The 17,350-nt window shown below is 44.1% G+C and overlaps 1 protein-coding gene across 1 annotated transcript; it reads right to left on the bottom strand.

Moving 5' to 3' along the window:
• Positions 1-1,718: 1,718 nt before the first annotated feature.
• On the bottom strand, positions 1,719-17,276 carry LOC136293529 (histamine N-methyltransferase-like). Its single transcript, XM_066190393.1, has 7 exons — positions 17,182-17,276; positions 14,031-14,218; positions 13,054-13,106; positions 9,400-9,507; positions 5,869-5,999; positions 5,243-5,336; positions 1,719-2,979 (listed from the first exon to the last, which is right to left on the bottom strand). Exons 2-7 carry the CDS (start codon positions 14,165-14,167, stop codon positions 2,624-2,626), a joined length of 879 nt encoding a protein of 292 aa, XP_066046490.1. The 5' UTR covers positions 14,168-14,218; positions 17,182-17,276; the 3' UTR covers positions 1,719-2,623.
• Between the last annotated feature and the right edge of the window lie 74 nt (positions 17,277-17,350).

Raw genomic sequence — 17,350 nt, 5'->3', positions numbered from 1 at the left:
AAGATTTTTAGCAAGAGCATAAAGGGAATGGCTTCAAACTGACAGAGAGCAGGTTTAGAGTAGAGATTAAGAAGAAATTCCTAAGGGTGATGAGGCCCCAGACTGCTGTGCAAATCCCAGTCCATGGACAAACTGTATTTCCCAACCCCTGTGTGGAAAGCAGTGTCTCACTGTACAATTAAGGGTGATTCTCACATGAAAATGTGGTTCTCCACTCTATTAGGAATTTGTTTGAGAGATTTACAAAATGTCCTCAGGTTTTTATGGTAAAATGAGCATAAAATTGTGCTTCCCCACATTCATTTCCTCCTAAATAATAGTTGAAGTACTTGCTTCTTGAAAATGTGTGAATGTGTTACAAATTCAAAATTAAAACTAATTTATCCCTGAAGGGTGCTCTGCTCATTCAGTTTTCCCCCAGCCCCTTAACACAAACTGTTGCAAGATACAGAATGGAGTTTACTGTATCCCCCCCACCACCCCCAAGTTTTTAATGAAATTCTCTTCAGAAGCAGAACAGGGAAAGAAGCTCTCTGTGCATTTACACTGATTATTTGTGTGTGTGTGTGTGTGTGGTCAAATCCTCCTCTTCTGTTCAGATCAGCTCTGCTGCTTCCCATCTTTTCAGCTCTCCCATGTTTTCAGAACAAGCCTCCTCCAAAACTGCTAAAACCCCTTTTTCTCATTTTGTTGGTTTGGGTTTTTTTTCGGGTTGTGTTTTTGTTATTTTGGGGTGGGGGTTTTTTGGGGTTTTTTTTGGTGTTTTTGGTTTTTTTTGTTTTAAATCTGATAAACAATAAAACAGCAGGATCTGCAAGGGCATTTTATTGCTGGGTTTTGTTGCTGGATTAGTGTTTTTTTGGTTTTGTTCTGGCATTTCCGTGGCTCCCTGAGATATCTCACCCCTGACAGGGTTGATGTGGCAATGTTCAGCAGTCACCTGCTTTGCAAGCACCATTTAGAAAAGGTCACTGACAGCCCAAAAGAGCCACGAAAATAAATGTAACTTTAATTTGTTTCCCATTAGAAATGTGTGCAGCAATCTGTTCTAATGAGAGATTTTCTTTCTTTCCTGCTCTGGCGTGTGACCACAGCAGCTCACAGATATACTGAGGTCTTCTAATGCAGGAGCCTGTGCACAGAACTGGGTAAAGTGGTAATAGATTGAGTTCTGTCCAGCAGAGGGTTATCATGGAAACATTCTAAAATCCACCAGAATTAACATTTGAGCACCAGGAGAAGTTTGTGTTTCAAATAAGTAGCCCTAAAATAAATATAAACTGCTATTACACCCAATATGATCTCTTGAAATCCCTTCAAATCATTAATAATCTATATTGTATCAGAAATGTGTGTGCAAAAATAAAGCATAAATCCTTGCAGCTAAACTATTACCTCAAGTAAACCATTTCAAGACTGAATCAAATTATTTCAATGGCAGAAATCGCACCTGTCTCAGGGGATAAATCGAGTATTCAGGCTGTTAAATCCATTCAAGCGACTCTGTTGTATCCCACTATGTATTGTGCCTTGTAGAGAGAAAACAGTTCTGAAAACTATAAAATCATTTAGCAAAACAAATGCATCAACCACAACAGCCTCACATGGAGAAGGGGCTGAGGTGGTGAAACTCCCTTCTTGTTGAATTCCCTGTATAGTGAACAGATTTACCTGCCACAATGCCATTTAAAAAAAAAAAATGCTACTGGAACCAGTCATTTTGGTATCAGAGTTTATTTTTACATTTTTCTTGTTATAAAGCTCACAGGCCACTTCTGGCCCTGGAAGCCAGGCCAGGGGAACCAGAAGCATTTTTTTGGTTAATTAAAAAAAAAAAAAAAAAAAAAAACCAAACTCAGTGTGACTGCAGCAGTTGATACCTAACAAAGACTTTGCATCAGGGCTCACCACTGAAATCCACCTCTCCAGGACAATTGTTACCAACCCTGTGCCTCAACCACCTTCCCTTGCTTCCCTCTTGTAGTGCCACTATGGACCTGGCACACAAATGGCTCTGCAGATACATCATGATGAAACAAAAATAGAGGAAGGGGAAGCAGTGCCATTGAATGGAGATGCCTGCAGAGGCAGGAGCAGGCAACCATTGAAGATGCAGTTGTGAGGCCACTTTCACAGTAGCTGCAGGTATGAGATCTTCAAGTCACCAGCTCAAGAAATCCCATCAAAGATCCACCCAATGGCTGGTCATTCTGAGCCTGCACTCCTGCCAGCTGCACCGAGACTGCAATCTGCTTATTTAGTTCTGTAGAGAGTTTTTAAATGAAGATGGTGGGACCACATGTAGTGCTGGATTATTCCTTAGGAAATGGTTAGGTTTCTGCAGTGCCTGAGTGGATGGTCTGAGTTATGGCTGATTACACAACATCTGTAGGATAAAGCACAATTTACTGCCTAGTGAGTTACACATTCATAGATTAGTGTAGAATTAATCAAATATTAAAGCTCAGTTATAACAACAGATGTTAATACTGATTTCTTAACAAGCTCTAAAAAATGCTATTAGTGCAGAAGCAAATTAAGCCATTTATAAAAGATGTAAAAATGCATTTCAGCTGTTAATAGTTTGTATCTCTTTGCCTTGGATCAAGCAGAAGAGGTTAACTCATGGCTCAATCACTATTACACCCAGGTTGTTATTGAAAAACACCTTCCCATCTCTGATTTCACTGCATCCAGGTTTTCTTAACTCTTCCATTATCTGACGCTTCAGTTCAGGAGGGGCAGTTTTAGCAAAGTCAAGTGTTTCTGTCAGGAAATCCAGCAAGAGCTCCCCATCTTTGTCCCCTTCAATAAAGCAGCTCGTTATGTCCATGTGGGATGGGAGCTCATAGAGCTGATACTTCAGCCCAGCTGCATCCAGCATCCTTGGCAAATCAGCAGAGGAAACATAAGTGCAAAGATCTTGCAAAGGGAAGGAAGACCCATACTTCTTCCACAGCGTTTCCCAGCCGCTCTTTCCTAAGAGATAAACCATTAGAAAAACACTCAGAGGTCAGGAAAAACACCATTTGAAAGCAGTTTTGCTTTTCTGAGGTTTTAAGCAGTTGTCATCATTGCAAGTGGGATCTTCCCAGAGCTGGGATGTGTCCTGGGATATGGTGGAGTTGGCTGCTACCCTGCTTCTGTTCCTCAGGTTTGGGGGCTGCAGAAGTGGGTGGGCACCTACCCTGGTGCTCCTCCTTGAGCCTCCAGCTGAGGCCAGAGCAGTTCACACTAGTGTGCCTCTCCTCAAGAGACATTTTATAAAGCAAACCAGCTGGGTAAGTTGAAGTACATACATCCCCACATACATCTTCACATCTTTGTTTTCCCCCAGCCTGGATCTCTGATTCGGTGTTTCTACCATAAGTCATTTTTAGAAGGATTACTCAGAATCACTGGACAGGATGAAAATAACTTTGAGCCTAATGAGCAGCTCTTGAAAGTTACAACAATAATTTTCACTAGGTACTAAAACCAGTTACTCGTAGTTTTGCAGTTGCTTTATCTGCAAACAGTTACTTATAGTCAAATAAACAGTTTGGTGTTTAGAAGAGAAGCTACAATATTTTCTTTCACCTGGTGGAAATTGAATGCAGAGCACTAATTGCAGGAAATGTGCTGGTGTCAGTGTTGTGTGACTCAGTGCCATCTCGGAGCTGAGCAATTATCCCCTACCTGAACGCAGCATTATTATAATGGCTCTCGGAAGGCTCAGCATATGGCGCTGCTTTTGTTTGCAAGGCGGTGTCAACAGCCCCTGCACGTCCTGCACTGCCGGGGCAGGGGGGATTGCAACCTCCTCCGACTGACCCCAGCCCTCTCCTACCGACCCTGCTCTCAGGCTGCCTTTTAATTAACTCACCCTGATGTGTTTGCGTTGGAGATGACATTACCTTTTGTGAAACGAGCTTTGTTCTGATGATCTTCCAGTGACTCCTTTTGCTTCAGTGCTCATTTTCATGGCACTTCCTTCCCCTCTCTATTCTCTTGTTTTCCTCAAGGTTTTTCCCTTCCTTTCCTCACTGCTATTCTGAGTCCTGTTCCTCTCTTCCACTTTTTTGTTGCCCCCAGCAATTTCTGCTCCATCAGAAAACACGGAGTCATCTGGCCCGGAGAGGACTTCAAATACTTTTCATGAACTCAGAACTTTAATCATTTTAATTTTGAATAGGCACACATTATTTCCTGTATTCATATTTTATGAATATCCAAAGGGACAGGTTAAGCAACTGGAAAAGCGTCTTAATTAGCTATATGCAGGTAATCAGCAATAGTCTGATATTATTTCTCATTCAACCAAAGGACATGAACAGGTTTAAAATATAATTTTAAATACAGATTTCTTGTTGTAAACTGCTTGAAAACACTTCAAACCAAAAACATTTGGGGAAAAAATGTAGTTGAATAAATTCAGGTGAGAAGTGTCATTTCATAGTGGATCCTTCATGAACAAAATAAAAGGAACTTCATCACGTTTGCAGACGTGGGCAAGTTCAATGAGAAATTAACCTTAAACCTCTGAACAAATAATGCTTAACATACCTTTCAGAGTTGTTAGATGTGACTGTTTACACAGCTGAAACTTCCATCGCTTTTGAGGCAAATTAACGGCTTTCTAGAGTCAAATTAGACTCCACCATCGCACTGTCTCTGGCATACCTTCCCCACAGTATTAAAAGGTTGTCGTTTATTCTGCTCCAACAGTTTCCTGTTGGACTGACCACAGAGCATCTCTATGAGATCTGAAACAGCCTGAGAACGCTGTTTTGTACCCAAAATGATGATATTAGGGAAATAGGCTGTTTGAAAAGAAAATGAACCATATGTGCTCCAACACCTGCTGTATGGCACTTCCGAGCCCTGCTGTAGCTGTTTGCTTAATGCCACAAGTCTCTGGGAGAGAGAAAATGCAGTGCCCAGCCTGGAAAGCCTTTTCCAGCAAACAGCAGAGGCTGAAGGGGCTCCTGTGAGTGCGAGCTGCGGGATGGAGTCTCTCCTGCTGCAGGGCCTCCATCACTGGACAGGCTGTAGGATGGGGAAGGGCAGAGAAGGTTGTTTTGTGCCATGGTATGGGTGTTTTGGGCTCATAAATCCTTGGTGTTTACAGCCCACGCAGACATGCCAGTGCACAGGTTTCAGGGGATGTCTGTTCACCTCCATGGCCTGTGCTACACACAGGAACCCCAAAGGTCCTCACAGCCCCTTCCTGACTGAGCAGCACTGGTGGAGCAGCTCTCACCTGACACCAGGATAACGAGGAGCTTCGCCTGTGATTCCAGGAGGCTGTGGAAATACCGGAGAGTTGCTGGGACATCTTTCACATAATAGAGCATCTGGAGAAAGCAGAGATGCTTAGAGACACGCAGTGCCATGCTGGTGACTGTTATAACTGGTACCACGGTTAAAAGTGGCAAACGGGAGCAATTCTGACAGAAAAGCAGGGACAATGAGGCACATCAGGAAGGTGTGGGCTGCGGGCTCACACTGCAGGCTCAGGGCTGTCATGTCCTGCCTGCTCTCTGGCACTGCCAGGACCCAGCTCATATTCATTCATTAACCTGAGATAAAGAGATTTGCCTTTCTTCAGTGAAAGCTCCAGTGAACTTGGAAACAAGGAGCTTTTGAAGACACTAGCTAAAATGTATTCTTAGTTTCTTAGTTGACTGCCACCCACAGCCTGGTTAATAGGACTACTGTGCTCAAAGCTGCTTTTCATTTTTGCAGTTCATTTATGCTAAAGCACTTCAAATTACCGGGAAGTAAACTCACCTTTCTTCCCCTACGAGTGGATAATGAGGTCACATACTTCAGGCACGCTTTTAACAGCTGAGTGTTTGACAACATTTACTTTGCAGAGACTCTTACCTGGATCATGTGAATGAAGTCCCATTTTTTAGTCTTCTTTTCTGCATTCATTCGACTTTCATATTCATTAGCTGTCTCCTTATGCCAGGTAAACTTTATGTTCTCGAGGTTTGATGCCTGAGCCACACGCTCTGAAATAGAGAAGGCAGGACAGAGTTATCTCAATTGCAAATATGGGGCAGATTTTCACTAAGAGCTTTAATACATCAAAAAAACCTTATTTAGGTAGAAAATTTTGGTACCAGTTTAACGCAACAGTGGAATAGCAAAAACCTTGAGCCCATATGTGAGGAGAAGGCTGTAGAGGACAAAATCTTAAGAGAGTCTGATGCTTTCCCTTTGCTCCCTTGTTTGAGCTACTCTGGTGTTTACCTGAGCTAAAAAAAAGAATTAATTTTTTCCCCATGACTGGCTCAAGCTGAATTAAAAAATGTTGACTGGGATGAATTGTTACAAGGCCACAAGCAGCACATTTCATGGTGAATAGAAGGACTGATGGCCCCAGCACTTATGTGCCAGACAAAACCCACATGGCTGAGCAGGAGTCAGGCCATGGTGGAGGATTTTTCCCAAAATAAAACAGATGATCAAGGATGGATCAAGGCGGGGGTTTCTTGGGAAGAGAAGCACAATTGAAAGGTTGAGGAGGGCAGAGAAAGTGAACGTCTTCTTCTAAGTTTGTGCAACTCGGATGGTAGGAGAGGGAAGGAGCTTTGTTCCAAAAGCAGGGACACATCTCTTGACATTCAGCTGACTCTGTTTTGAAACAATTTTTCAGAAACCCACAGTTCTGACCAGCTGCTTCAGGCAAAAGGGATTAAAGTGTTTCAAAGCAAAGAGCTTTAAAGAGTGACACATGGCGTGTCTTCAGACCTCAATACAATGCACATCAGCGACCGAGGAAAACAGAAATTTGGAGAAGTGGGTTCAAAGAATAAGTTACACTGAGGGCCTGGCTCATGGCTGCATTTCCTTTGTTTTTATGGGAGCAAAACTGAGAGATAATTTCATAGTGTAGGGGATGCTGGAATACTAATGTCCATCTGCTGGCATATGGAGCTCATCTCACTGCGTTGCTGCCTGGCGCTCGGGATTGCTCCAGGACAAAGCAGGCCCTGATTCAGTTCCTGTGCTTCACTGGAGTTAGCATCAATTTAAAACTTACATGGCCCAAAGGCAGGCTGAGCCTTAGCTACAGAACACATGTTCAGAACAGCACTGTTTGCTAAGACCAGTGCCTTTACACCACTAACGACAATGTTTCTCCTTTTGGGCTCTGATTTGGGCACATCCCCGTCAGGCAGATGACAAATGCTCCGTCACTGCTTATCTCCTCTCTTCTGTGGCTGGAAATGGGCCACCCCTTTCAGATGCTGCCACTGTTGCTCTGTTAGCTTCCATTTATCAGTCCCTGGCCCCAGCACTGGCAGTTCAGATTTAATTTGCTGTTCTACACTCAGACGCAGCTCCTATCCCCTCACCGATAATCTGGGGCAATCTGGTTCACTTTCGTTGTTGGTCTGTCTGCAAGGAGGAGCTGGGAACAAAATGGAATTGCTTTCCAGGCTGGGCCTAAAAAGTCCACATTCAAGGAAGTGCAAATTCATTATGGGATTATGGTAAATTGCTGCTTAAATATTCATTTGAAGCCACTATGAAAACTTTTCCTACCTTTTCCCCTGGGTTCACCCCAGATTCTTTTCCCAGCCAGAAGCTTGGTGTGTACCTGATGGGTGCCATCAAAACTGGGCTGCCTGCACTGGTGATGCAGCTCAGTTATGGGGCCACCAACACTCCAGCCATGGCCACCAAGGGATTCCACCAGGAATGAAGGAAAGACACAGCCTGTCCATGAGGCTTTAAGGAAAGGCTCCATCACATGCCACAGCCTAAGAGAAACCTGAGCTTGTCATCACTGCACATCCCACAAGCGAGTTTCTCTCGTGAGCTTGGCTTCTCCTTCCCACGGAGAAAGCATTTGGTGAGGCAGAAAACATAACTACTGAATCCTCAGAGGTGCAGATAATGTTTCTAATTCTCTACAGAAAATCTTAGGCCTCAGAAACCTAATTAATGGTAGCTACTGGGGACATGATTAATTACCAAATAAGAGAGTTTAACGAAAGAAATTCAGATGAATATTTAATTTCTAGTTTAGCATAAAACTTAAAATAAGGACAACATTTTATATTTTCTTGAACTTTCTTCTGGAAAGAAACTCACTGCAGCAGGATAGGACCACCAGTTAATTGGTGGTAGATGGTGGGGCCACAGGGAAGATTCAGAGCAAATCCAGTCCAGCGTAGGCCAGACAGGACAGAAATTCTTTGTTGAAGTGCACAAACTGTCTTATAAACAGAGAAGATGCTGCGTTGCCCACCCATCACCATTTCAACCTTCAGCAACATAAAAGCTCTGGGGATTTTGCACAAGGCATCTTATAAGAGATCAGGTCTGTGTTAAATTGAGAAAGATATAAAAAAATTAGGTTTTTCCTCTGAGCCTTTGGTGCTTCCAGTAATTCAGAGCTACCTCACTGCAGGGAGAAAGGGACTGTTGCTTTTTTTCCCCTTTGACTTCCACAAGCTGATTCACACTGGGAATGTTTCATTTTTAAGGACTTAAGCAAGAGCAAGACTGGGGATTTACAGCATGGTTTTTCAGCCTGGTATTTACTATGGTTTGGAGCGTTTCCAGCAGGAGACTCAGCTGATGAGGTTCAGACATTGCTGTCACATCCATGCGGCATCCATCCTCTCTCTGGCCAGGTGTGCTCTGCTCAGGGCTGGTGTCACCTCCCTCAACACCACCATCACCTGCGGGGTGAATCCTGGTAGGGGCTAATGCAGTGATAATCAAACTGTTGCTATTTAATGCTCACTTCGTAGGGTAATTTGATCAAAGTACCCTCGTTAACACTCAGTCCTCTTTGGAAAATTCTTTGCTTTCCTTCATGAATGCTGCTTAGACCTTTGGGCTGGGGAAGGAAAGAAGCTCTGAGCCCCAGAGCACACGGCAAAAGTCTTTCCTATCGCTCCTTCTTTCCTTTCCGTGTTTTCTAATTCAAAGCCTGGTAACTAATTTAGTGCCCCACTGTGAGGTTTAGTTATTTGTTGGAAACGAGTTTTAAGATGTGAGAGAATTACCATGAGACACTAAAATTTTCCCTTTGATGCTGAGGAAGGATCCTGATTCCACACAAGTTGAAGTAGAAAAACTTTCTGAAATGCAGGGATTTCACTCCATTTCCATGCAATCACCCATCACTTCCCACCTTGCTTAGCTTTTGAAGTCTGTCTAGTCAAGCATTTTCCATGCAGAGTTCTTTGCAGTGTGAAAGAATAAGATTTTAATGAAAGTGAACATTGTTGAGAAGCAATGCTGGCAAAAGAGCATGAAATTTTGAATTTTTTTAACTTTTAAGAGACAGTTATGATAACAAGACATTTGAACATAGGGTCAACCATATTACAACTTTTTAATGCATGCAAAAAAATTAATGTAAATTTAATTTATTTCATGTAAAAATACCTTTGTACTTGGAGATTTGGTCAGCACTTGGCTCTATCGCATCGTTGTTGATGGTGACCCCAGGATATTTGGCTCGTATTTTTGAGAGGATCTGCAAGTCTATCTCACCTAAAGAAGCAGCAGACCAAAAACAGAGAATGAAAACAAAGCTCAGGCAAAGGAATTCTCCACCACCCTCACATGCCCAGCTTGGCAGTTTGATTTCTGCCAAGGTCCAAGCAGCTGCTTTGCATTCTCAGTAGGTTGTAACTGAAGACTGAGCTCTAGGATTTGAGAAAAATGTAAATATTAGTCCCAACTCTCTCCATTTCTCCTCTCTGACTGGCACCACCAGGGCCGAGGGAAAAGCAGACACAGTCATGCTCGACTTCTTTTTTTCTGGACATGGTCTAACCTTGAGTAGGAGATCCTACATGACTCTCACAGTGCCAGTTCTGATGGTTCCAAGTCACCAGCAACCTTGGCAGGATTTCTTAGGAGTCAGTAGGAGCGATTTTAGCCAGGCACCTCACTGGTTACAAGGTCATGGGGGGAGGGAAAGGGAACATGTATTTACACTGGAATCAGAGACAATATTCATATCTGTCTTTAGTGTCCTGTGACTTTTCCCAAAAGAATGATGAATAGAGCACATACCATTTGTGTTTAGCTAACCCTTGTTTACAGAATACCCCAGAGATGACTATTCCATGTTTTTGAGGAAGAGTTCTCTCTAAGCACTGTTCATGCCAGCTGTAATTATTTTATTGATGGGCGTACAGGTAGATCCAAGATTTCAAAATTTAAAAATATCTCCATTATTCTCAGCCATCTCACCCCATCTGCAATGTAGGAAACCCAGGGGGATGATATTTCTGACTGAGGCATGGGTCCAGGGACAATATCCCACTGGCTTGCTCAACTTTCTTCAACCTCTGCTTATTGTGCTTGGATAGATTTCAGATGGAAAAAATAACAGCAGAATAAATTAGGTAAGAAAGAGTGAAACAGATAATAACTGCAGTGAATAATAGATCCAGGGGTCATGTTACAAGTAAATATTGAGCTTTGTCCTAGAAGATTTACTTGTGCTTGCATAAAACTCCATGTTATAAAATTCCCTACAAATGAACAAAGTTTTGTACTGAATGGAATGCCACCCAGCAAAGTTTTGGAATGGAAGACCACCCTGTTGGCCAGGCAGGCCCTTGCTGAGGGGCTGTGGAAAGAGACCTGCACAGCCTCTGCCCACCCTCATCATTTTCAGAGCCCCTGGACTCCCACCACTTCAGCATTAGCTCCATCGTGCAGAATATCTGAGGAGGAAAAGAAAAACACTGGGCACTAAATTGCTCATTAGTGCCCAGAGGATATAATATACAAAGTGAGGAAGAGTTGCATTTTTTCCGACTTACATGTCTTTCTTAAAGCAACCAGCAACACCAACATTCACATGGCATTTCTGGAAGCACGTTCTTTGAGGGAGGGAAATTGAATTTCTGAGGCAGCAGAAATAGTTGCAGCTTTGCTATTGCTGTAAGCCCTGTACTCTGTAGTCTACCATGGTAAAATTTGGGAACACAGAATTTTTTAATGAACTACTGCAATAGTTTGATTTTTGGTTGCCTTATCAGCTTTCTATAAAATGATTTAGTCCTTTGAAAAGGCTGTGCAGGTCCTAATTTTTAAAAAAATAATAAAAATAATTGAATTTTTTATTTCCATATGCGAATAGGTTCTGCTCTTGTGTGGCCAAATCACCCTTGCACTGTTTTTAACCAAAAAACCACCCCTTTGATTCATAATTTAATCCACAGCCTTAACTGACTTCACTTAGCTCTTTTATATGCAAACAAGCGTCCCGAGGCATTTTACAGTCAGATCGGTGGCAGCTTGCATTATCAACAATTTGGCAATTAGGCTATCCGAATTATTTAAACTCTCCAACACAATTACCTTTTAAAGGCTACCACTATGTTCGCCATTAAGTTTCTAATTAAACATTTTACGTAACGGGATAGTTTATAGCCCAGTTGCTACTTTACAGCGGCGCTGATGACTTTTATGGTTTTTAAAGGTACAGAGTGCGGCGCGCTGGAGTGTGAATTTAATAAGGCAGTGGCTGCAGCGAAGGCGGTGTAATGGGATAGGATGCTGCAGTTAATGGGTTCTTGACTCCCGAGGTGGAGAAGGGGAGAGTAAACGCTTTCCTTCCGTGCCTCCTCCCTGTGAAGAGCAGGGCCGGGCAGTGGCTCCATCACTGCCCTCCCACACCAGCCAGGATCGGCTGGAAGGATTTGGGAATCGGCTCCCTCCTGACCTCACAAGGATCCGTGGTTAGAACAAACCCGTGAGCAGATGGGGTTGGGTGGTTTGGGGATTTTTTTACATCACAAAGTGAGCTTTGCCTACCCATTGTTGATTGATGGCAAGCTGGACTGTCTCCGACCAGGGACTGAAGGACCTCACTAAGTGTTCCTGTTAAAAACCAACCTTCCTTCCTTCCTTCCTTCCTTCCTTCCTTCCTTCCTTCCTTCCTTCCTTCCTTCCTTCCTTCCTTTCTTTCTTTCTCTCTCTCTCTCTCTCTTTCCCTCTTTCACTCTTTCTCTCTCTCTTTCCCTCTCTCTTTCCCTCTCTCTCTCTTTCTCTCTTTTCTCTCTTTCTCTCTTTCTCTCTCTTTCTCTCTCTCTCTTCCTCTCTCTCTCTCTCTCTTCCTTTCCTTCCTTTCTCTCTTTTTTCGGAAGAATGGTTTCCTTTGGAGAGCAATGTTCCTGCTCTGTTACACTGTCTGTTTTATAACTAATGCCCGCCATTTACATACTATTACTCTGTGGAGGAGAGACTGACAAAAACTGAGGTTAGTCTTTGGTGATGGTATGAATACAGCATTTAAACTAGATTAACTGTTCACATAAAATTTAAGTGTGGTGACTTAATGGAGAAAGAAGGAAACATAGGTTTTAATTATGGGGGCACTTAGCCAAGAATTTAATGAAAATAAGCCACTCGATCTTACTGGTATTGTTTCTCCACTCAGTCAACTTAAGATAAAGCAGCAAAGGGTAACTTTCTGTGATTTCTTCTGGATTTCTTCTGGATTTTATGCTCAGTTCCAGTATTTTGGGGGACAGCAGTACATTGGTGCTGGTCAGCAAACAGCTACAGGAAAAGCGGAGCTCAGCTATGGCTCTCATATGGCAGTGACGGGAGTTATCACCTCAATAAATAGTTACAGGGAAGAATAATTGCAGTTCAGGTAAAAATGCAGTATTCTCAGGAATCTAAGACATTAGGTTGTTAGGAGTTTGGGTGGGGTTTTTTGTTGTTTGGTTTTTTGGGTTTGGGAGTTGTTGTTGTTGGGTTTTTTATTTTGTTTTGTTTGATTGGTTTGGGTTTTTGTGTAGAAATTCTATGGAGCAATTCAAGCTTCTCTCTGCCTTTGAAGAGTGATGGTGTAGAAGGCGAGTTTTTTGTGGAGGACATAGAGCAATCAGAGTGGAGAGGCACAAGCTGTTTTCAGATGTGGTCACACACCAACTAACACCACCTGTCCCCTGGAGCTGACTTATCAAGGAAAGACTTATTTCCCATTCTGCTCCTCTCACAATTTTTAGTCCTTTGTTCTTTAAAAAAAGAAAAAGGAAAAAACATATCTGTATTGAAGTCCATACATACCTGCTCCACCACCAACACTTAGAACATTGATTGTAGACTTCCCGTTTCCAATACTGAAAAACATTATTTATACATTTTAGGAGAGCTGCCCTGTAGAGAGGGTGCCATTCATGATGTGAGACACTGGAGATCTCATTAAGACTAAAATTTGCAGGGCAAAACCTAAATGTACTGTGTGTGTACACAGGCACGCCTGCGAGTGGGCAGAACAGATCAGTTTCAGAACTCTTCCCTTTGGATATTCATAATTTCCAATTATTTTGGCAATTTGTAGAGGTGGCATTTTGCTTTTATTATGAAGGAATAAAAGCAGAAGCAAGTACACGCCTTCTCTGTGTCTGTGCTCACAGGAACAGAGAGCCCTCTGGGTCTGGGCCAGCAGCTTAAAAATTATTTGTAGAAGTTTTGCATTATGCAAAATGGGGAGGGAGAGGGGAGAGCACAATGCTCCCTACAATCCCTGAGTGAGGCTTTGGCAGAGCCATGAAACCCTGAGAAGAGCCTCCCCAGAGCCAGGATTTGATGCTGGCTGCCTGCTCCCAAGCCAGCCTGCAAAGTGCCGGGTCCAGCAAAGGACACACACTGGCAGGCAAAGCAGGAGCATGATCCAGCCATCCCAGAGAAACCCTAAATATTACCTGAAAAGACTACTTTTAGAAAGCTGCTTACAATCAAGTTTTGATGCTAGAATGTAGTATCTGTTTCCGCGTTTCAGAGCTGGTTCAGGGCCAGCTGTGTTTGTGTGCAAGGAAACAATGCAGCCTTATCTCCTCCTTGCTAGGCAGCCTCCGTCCCGGAGAGCCACCGTCCATCCAGCCCTGTGTGCAAACGGCATCTGCAGCCAAGCCCTATCAGAGGCCGACAGACGGGGCAGGGAACAGCAATCTGCCTCTCACAGGCAGCCCCCCGAGGCCAGCAGCACCGTGGGACAGTGGCCCTGGCTGTCCTTCAGCCCAGGGGTGTCACCTCGTTGTTACCTCGCTATCACGTCCGGCAGCTGCCGCTCCACGAACTCCCGCATGCTCTGGTGCTCGGTCGACCTCTCCAGGAAGAGGCGGAATGACTGGAGGTATCTGTCAGGATCATTGAGCAAATTCCTCATGGGTGATGCCATGCTGGGCGTCAGGAGGGGACAGGCTGCTCCCTTGCAGCTCTTCTCTCAGGGCTAGAGAAGGAATGAAAAGTGCTGGAGGGGAAAGTGCAGCCTGCACTCGGACTTTGCTCCACGTCCCCGGCCCCGCTGCTGCCTCGGAGTGTTGCACAATCTTGCAATCGAAGCTGTAAATGGTGTCCAAGCAGCAAAGGGTAATTTATCATCTTTAATCTGTGCAGAGCAAGTGCCAGCATTTTTTAACTGTGCTGACACAGGGCTCTGTTTAAACACAGTAAAAGGATCTTTAGATGGTTCTTTAAAAAAAAAAAAAAAAAATCTTCCTTTTGTGAAGGCATGGAGAGGCTCCAAAGTTTGGGTCTGGATTAGAAGAAAGTGCAACACTCATCTCCAGAGACACTGGCAGATGTCTCTATCTGTTTTTTTAATCTTTTGATGTTCTTAAAGGGAATGCTGATGGTGGGGTGAAAACAATAAAAACCTCATAAATGCACTTTATTTTTCTAGTTCTTCTGAAGATAATGGTACAATTCCCATGGGTTAAGTAGCTAATTCACCAAAGCCATGTGAGTTACTGGAATAGATGTTGTGCTAAACCAGGCTTACAGGGAATCAGGAGTGGGGAAGGCAAAGTCTGTTACCAGGGAAGCGCCAGACTGTACCTTAAAAAGTGCACAAAGATGTCTTGATCCTCTCTTAAGCTGCAGTTTAAATTCATTACATCTTGTCCTACCTGGCAAGGAGAAAGGGGAACCCTCTTCCTCTTCACAGGCACCATGTTTAAGGACGTGCCACGTTTCCTCAGTGTCTCTTACCATCCCCTCTGGCTTTCCTGCAGAGGTTACATCCCAGCCACATCTTGGGTTTTTTTTACAGTTCTCTTTGGACTGTCTCCAGCCAAACCCCATTGATGCTGAAGTGCAGCACAAAACCCTCCTAAGCCACTGGTTTTCCTGGCTCCCAGCACAGCTGGGATGGCTTCCCTGGCTCCACTGAGACCCTGCACCCGCTGCCTTCACTCACCAGCATGAGTACTGGAATTGAAATCGTGGGCTTTTTCCAGGCTGCTTCTCTCATCCCTTTGAATTATAAATCTGGCCTCTGTGCTCAAGTCCCTCCCAGCTGCACATCAAATAACACAGTCTCGTCCCTCCTTCAAACCATTAACAGAAACAAAAGCAGCAGGCACAGGTCCATATTTGCCATCACCTCCCTTTCTGGCAGTGAACTTCTGACAAATTTTCTAACTGTGCAACCAGTTTTCCACCCACCCAATACCTGTCTCATCAAGGCCACGTCTTCCTCACTTGTTTATGAGAATGTCATACACAATGGTGCCATCTCCTTCTCCCCTGTACACCAGCAGAAAGAAGGGCTTGGAACAATTTCATCTTGATACATCCACATTGCCTGACCATCATCTTATTCTCTTTCTGCTGCATGGAGGACTATTTCTAGGAACTATTTCTAGGGACTATTTCTAGGAACTATTTTTAGGGACAGCCATCATGCTGAGCAGCTGCCCAGATCCCTCTCCTGCCCCCTTTCCAATGACAACATCAGCGGCTTGGCCTTGGCCATTTTCCCTTCCCTGCCTATGACAAAGGTAACATCCAAGTCCATGTTTTGGGTTTGCAGCCCGTGGGCCAAATCTCCTCACGTCCCAAAGGTTCCTGCAGGAAGGGCCGTGGTGAAGCTTGGTGACAATTCACTTCCTCCAGCGTGTGCTGCTACCAGAGCCACTGGCAATGGCTGAGAATTCATAATCAATTAGCAGTGCCTGATAATTGCTCTCCTAGGGGCAGTCCCAAAGACCACTGGTGACCTCTGGAGCAGGTCCCAAGGTTGATTTCCCACCCAGGCTGCCTCCAAGGCAGACTGGCTTTGGTACACGCCCTGCTCCCCACCTTCTCAGACAGCAAGGATACTTTCAAGTGGAAAAAAATAGCAAAACTGAGCATTTTAAAGAGCACAAATGAAAAACAAGCTGCAACACTGGTAGCAAGTAGATGGGAGAGTTTTTAACACTTTGTCAGCCTCTGACTGAAACCCCCTCCTTGACCCAGATGAGCAGCACTCAAACACTCAGTCAGCATCTGAATTAACCTGGGAATCCAAGTGGGAATTTTTCCAGAGATAGTAAGGAATAAAACTCCAGGATGTACCTTGGATGAGAATTACTCACTGCTAACCCACCCTGAAAACACAATGGTGTATTCTGTGTTTAGCCATTCCTTGGCTGTGCCTGACTCCTTGCTTTATATTTTAAGTGCATAAGGAGGCTTTGCTGTTTGCCACTAATATATTTTTGCTACCTTCAATCTTGAAAAACTATTTTGCAGTTTAGAAGAGGAGATTTAGATAATCGACCCTTTTTTCTGTGCCTCCCTCTACTTCCCATGATTTAGTTTGCCAACATCCCCTGCTCAGCAGCCTCTAATGAGCAGCTGAGATTAATTTTCATGTTGGGTGCAGTTCAAGGAATTTGTCTCATTTCTTTCATTACACTTGTGGCTGTTGGAATTTGCCCCATTTATTTCATTCTGTGGTTTTTTTGGTTTGTTTTTTATTTTTTTTTTCTGCTTGAATTGCGGACAGTAAACTTTAAAAATGAGTAAAGAGAAGGAAGGAAGGAATTGTTTTCTGAATTAAGCTGATGGAAACTTGTAAGGCAATAATGTTCACTAGGGCATGTTCCCTCCAGTGATAAACAAAACTTAACCACAGCTCTCAAAAAAGATTGAGGAGTCTTGAAAGCGGACACTCAATGCTGCAGTTACTTGATCCGTCCCTGCTTTGTGCCGGCATCAGCAGTGTGAAACCTGCTTTAAACTCGCCATAAAACCCTTTAAGCCCTCCCCGGGAAGCCAGCAAACAAAGTGAGCGTGTCCAAAGCTGTAACCTGTCTGCAGAGGGAGTTTGGGTTTATCAGCACGGGTTTCCGTGCGCCGCCGAACGCCAGCGAAAGCGGGATCACTCTGGAGGGAATCTGCTCCATCGACACCTGCCGTACTCACCTGGGCTGTTCTGTGCCCCTCGGGGACGTGCGAGTGATGCTGCTGAGCTCCTGGGATGTGCTCCCAGCCGGCCACCTCCCAGCCTTTCTGTGCAGCCACCTCCCCGTCCTGCCACGTCCCCGTCCAGCCCCATTCCCATTCCCATTCCCGGCGCCTGCTGCCGTCCCAC

The sequence above is a fragment of the Chamaea fasciata genome, unplaced genomic scaffold, assembly GCF_029207755.1.
Source record: "Chamaea fasciata isolate MVZ Bird 193981 ecotype frontalis unplaced genomic scaffold, bChaFas1.0.hap1 SCAF_8, whole genome shotgun sequence".
NCBI classification, from domain to species: domain Eukaryota; kingdom Metazoa; phylum Chordata; class Aves; order Passeriformes; family Sylviidae; genus Chamaea; species Chamaea fasciata.
This window is presented reverse-complemented; position numbering and strand designations above follow the sequence as displayed.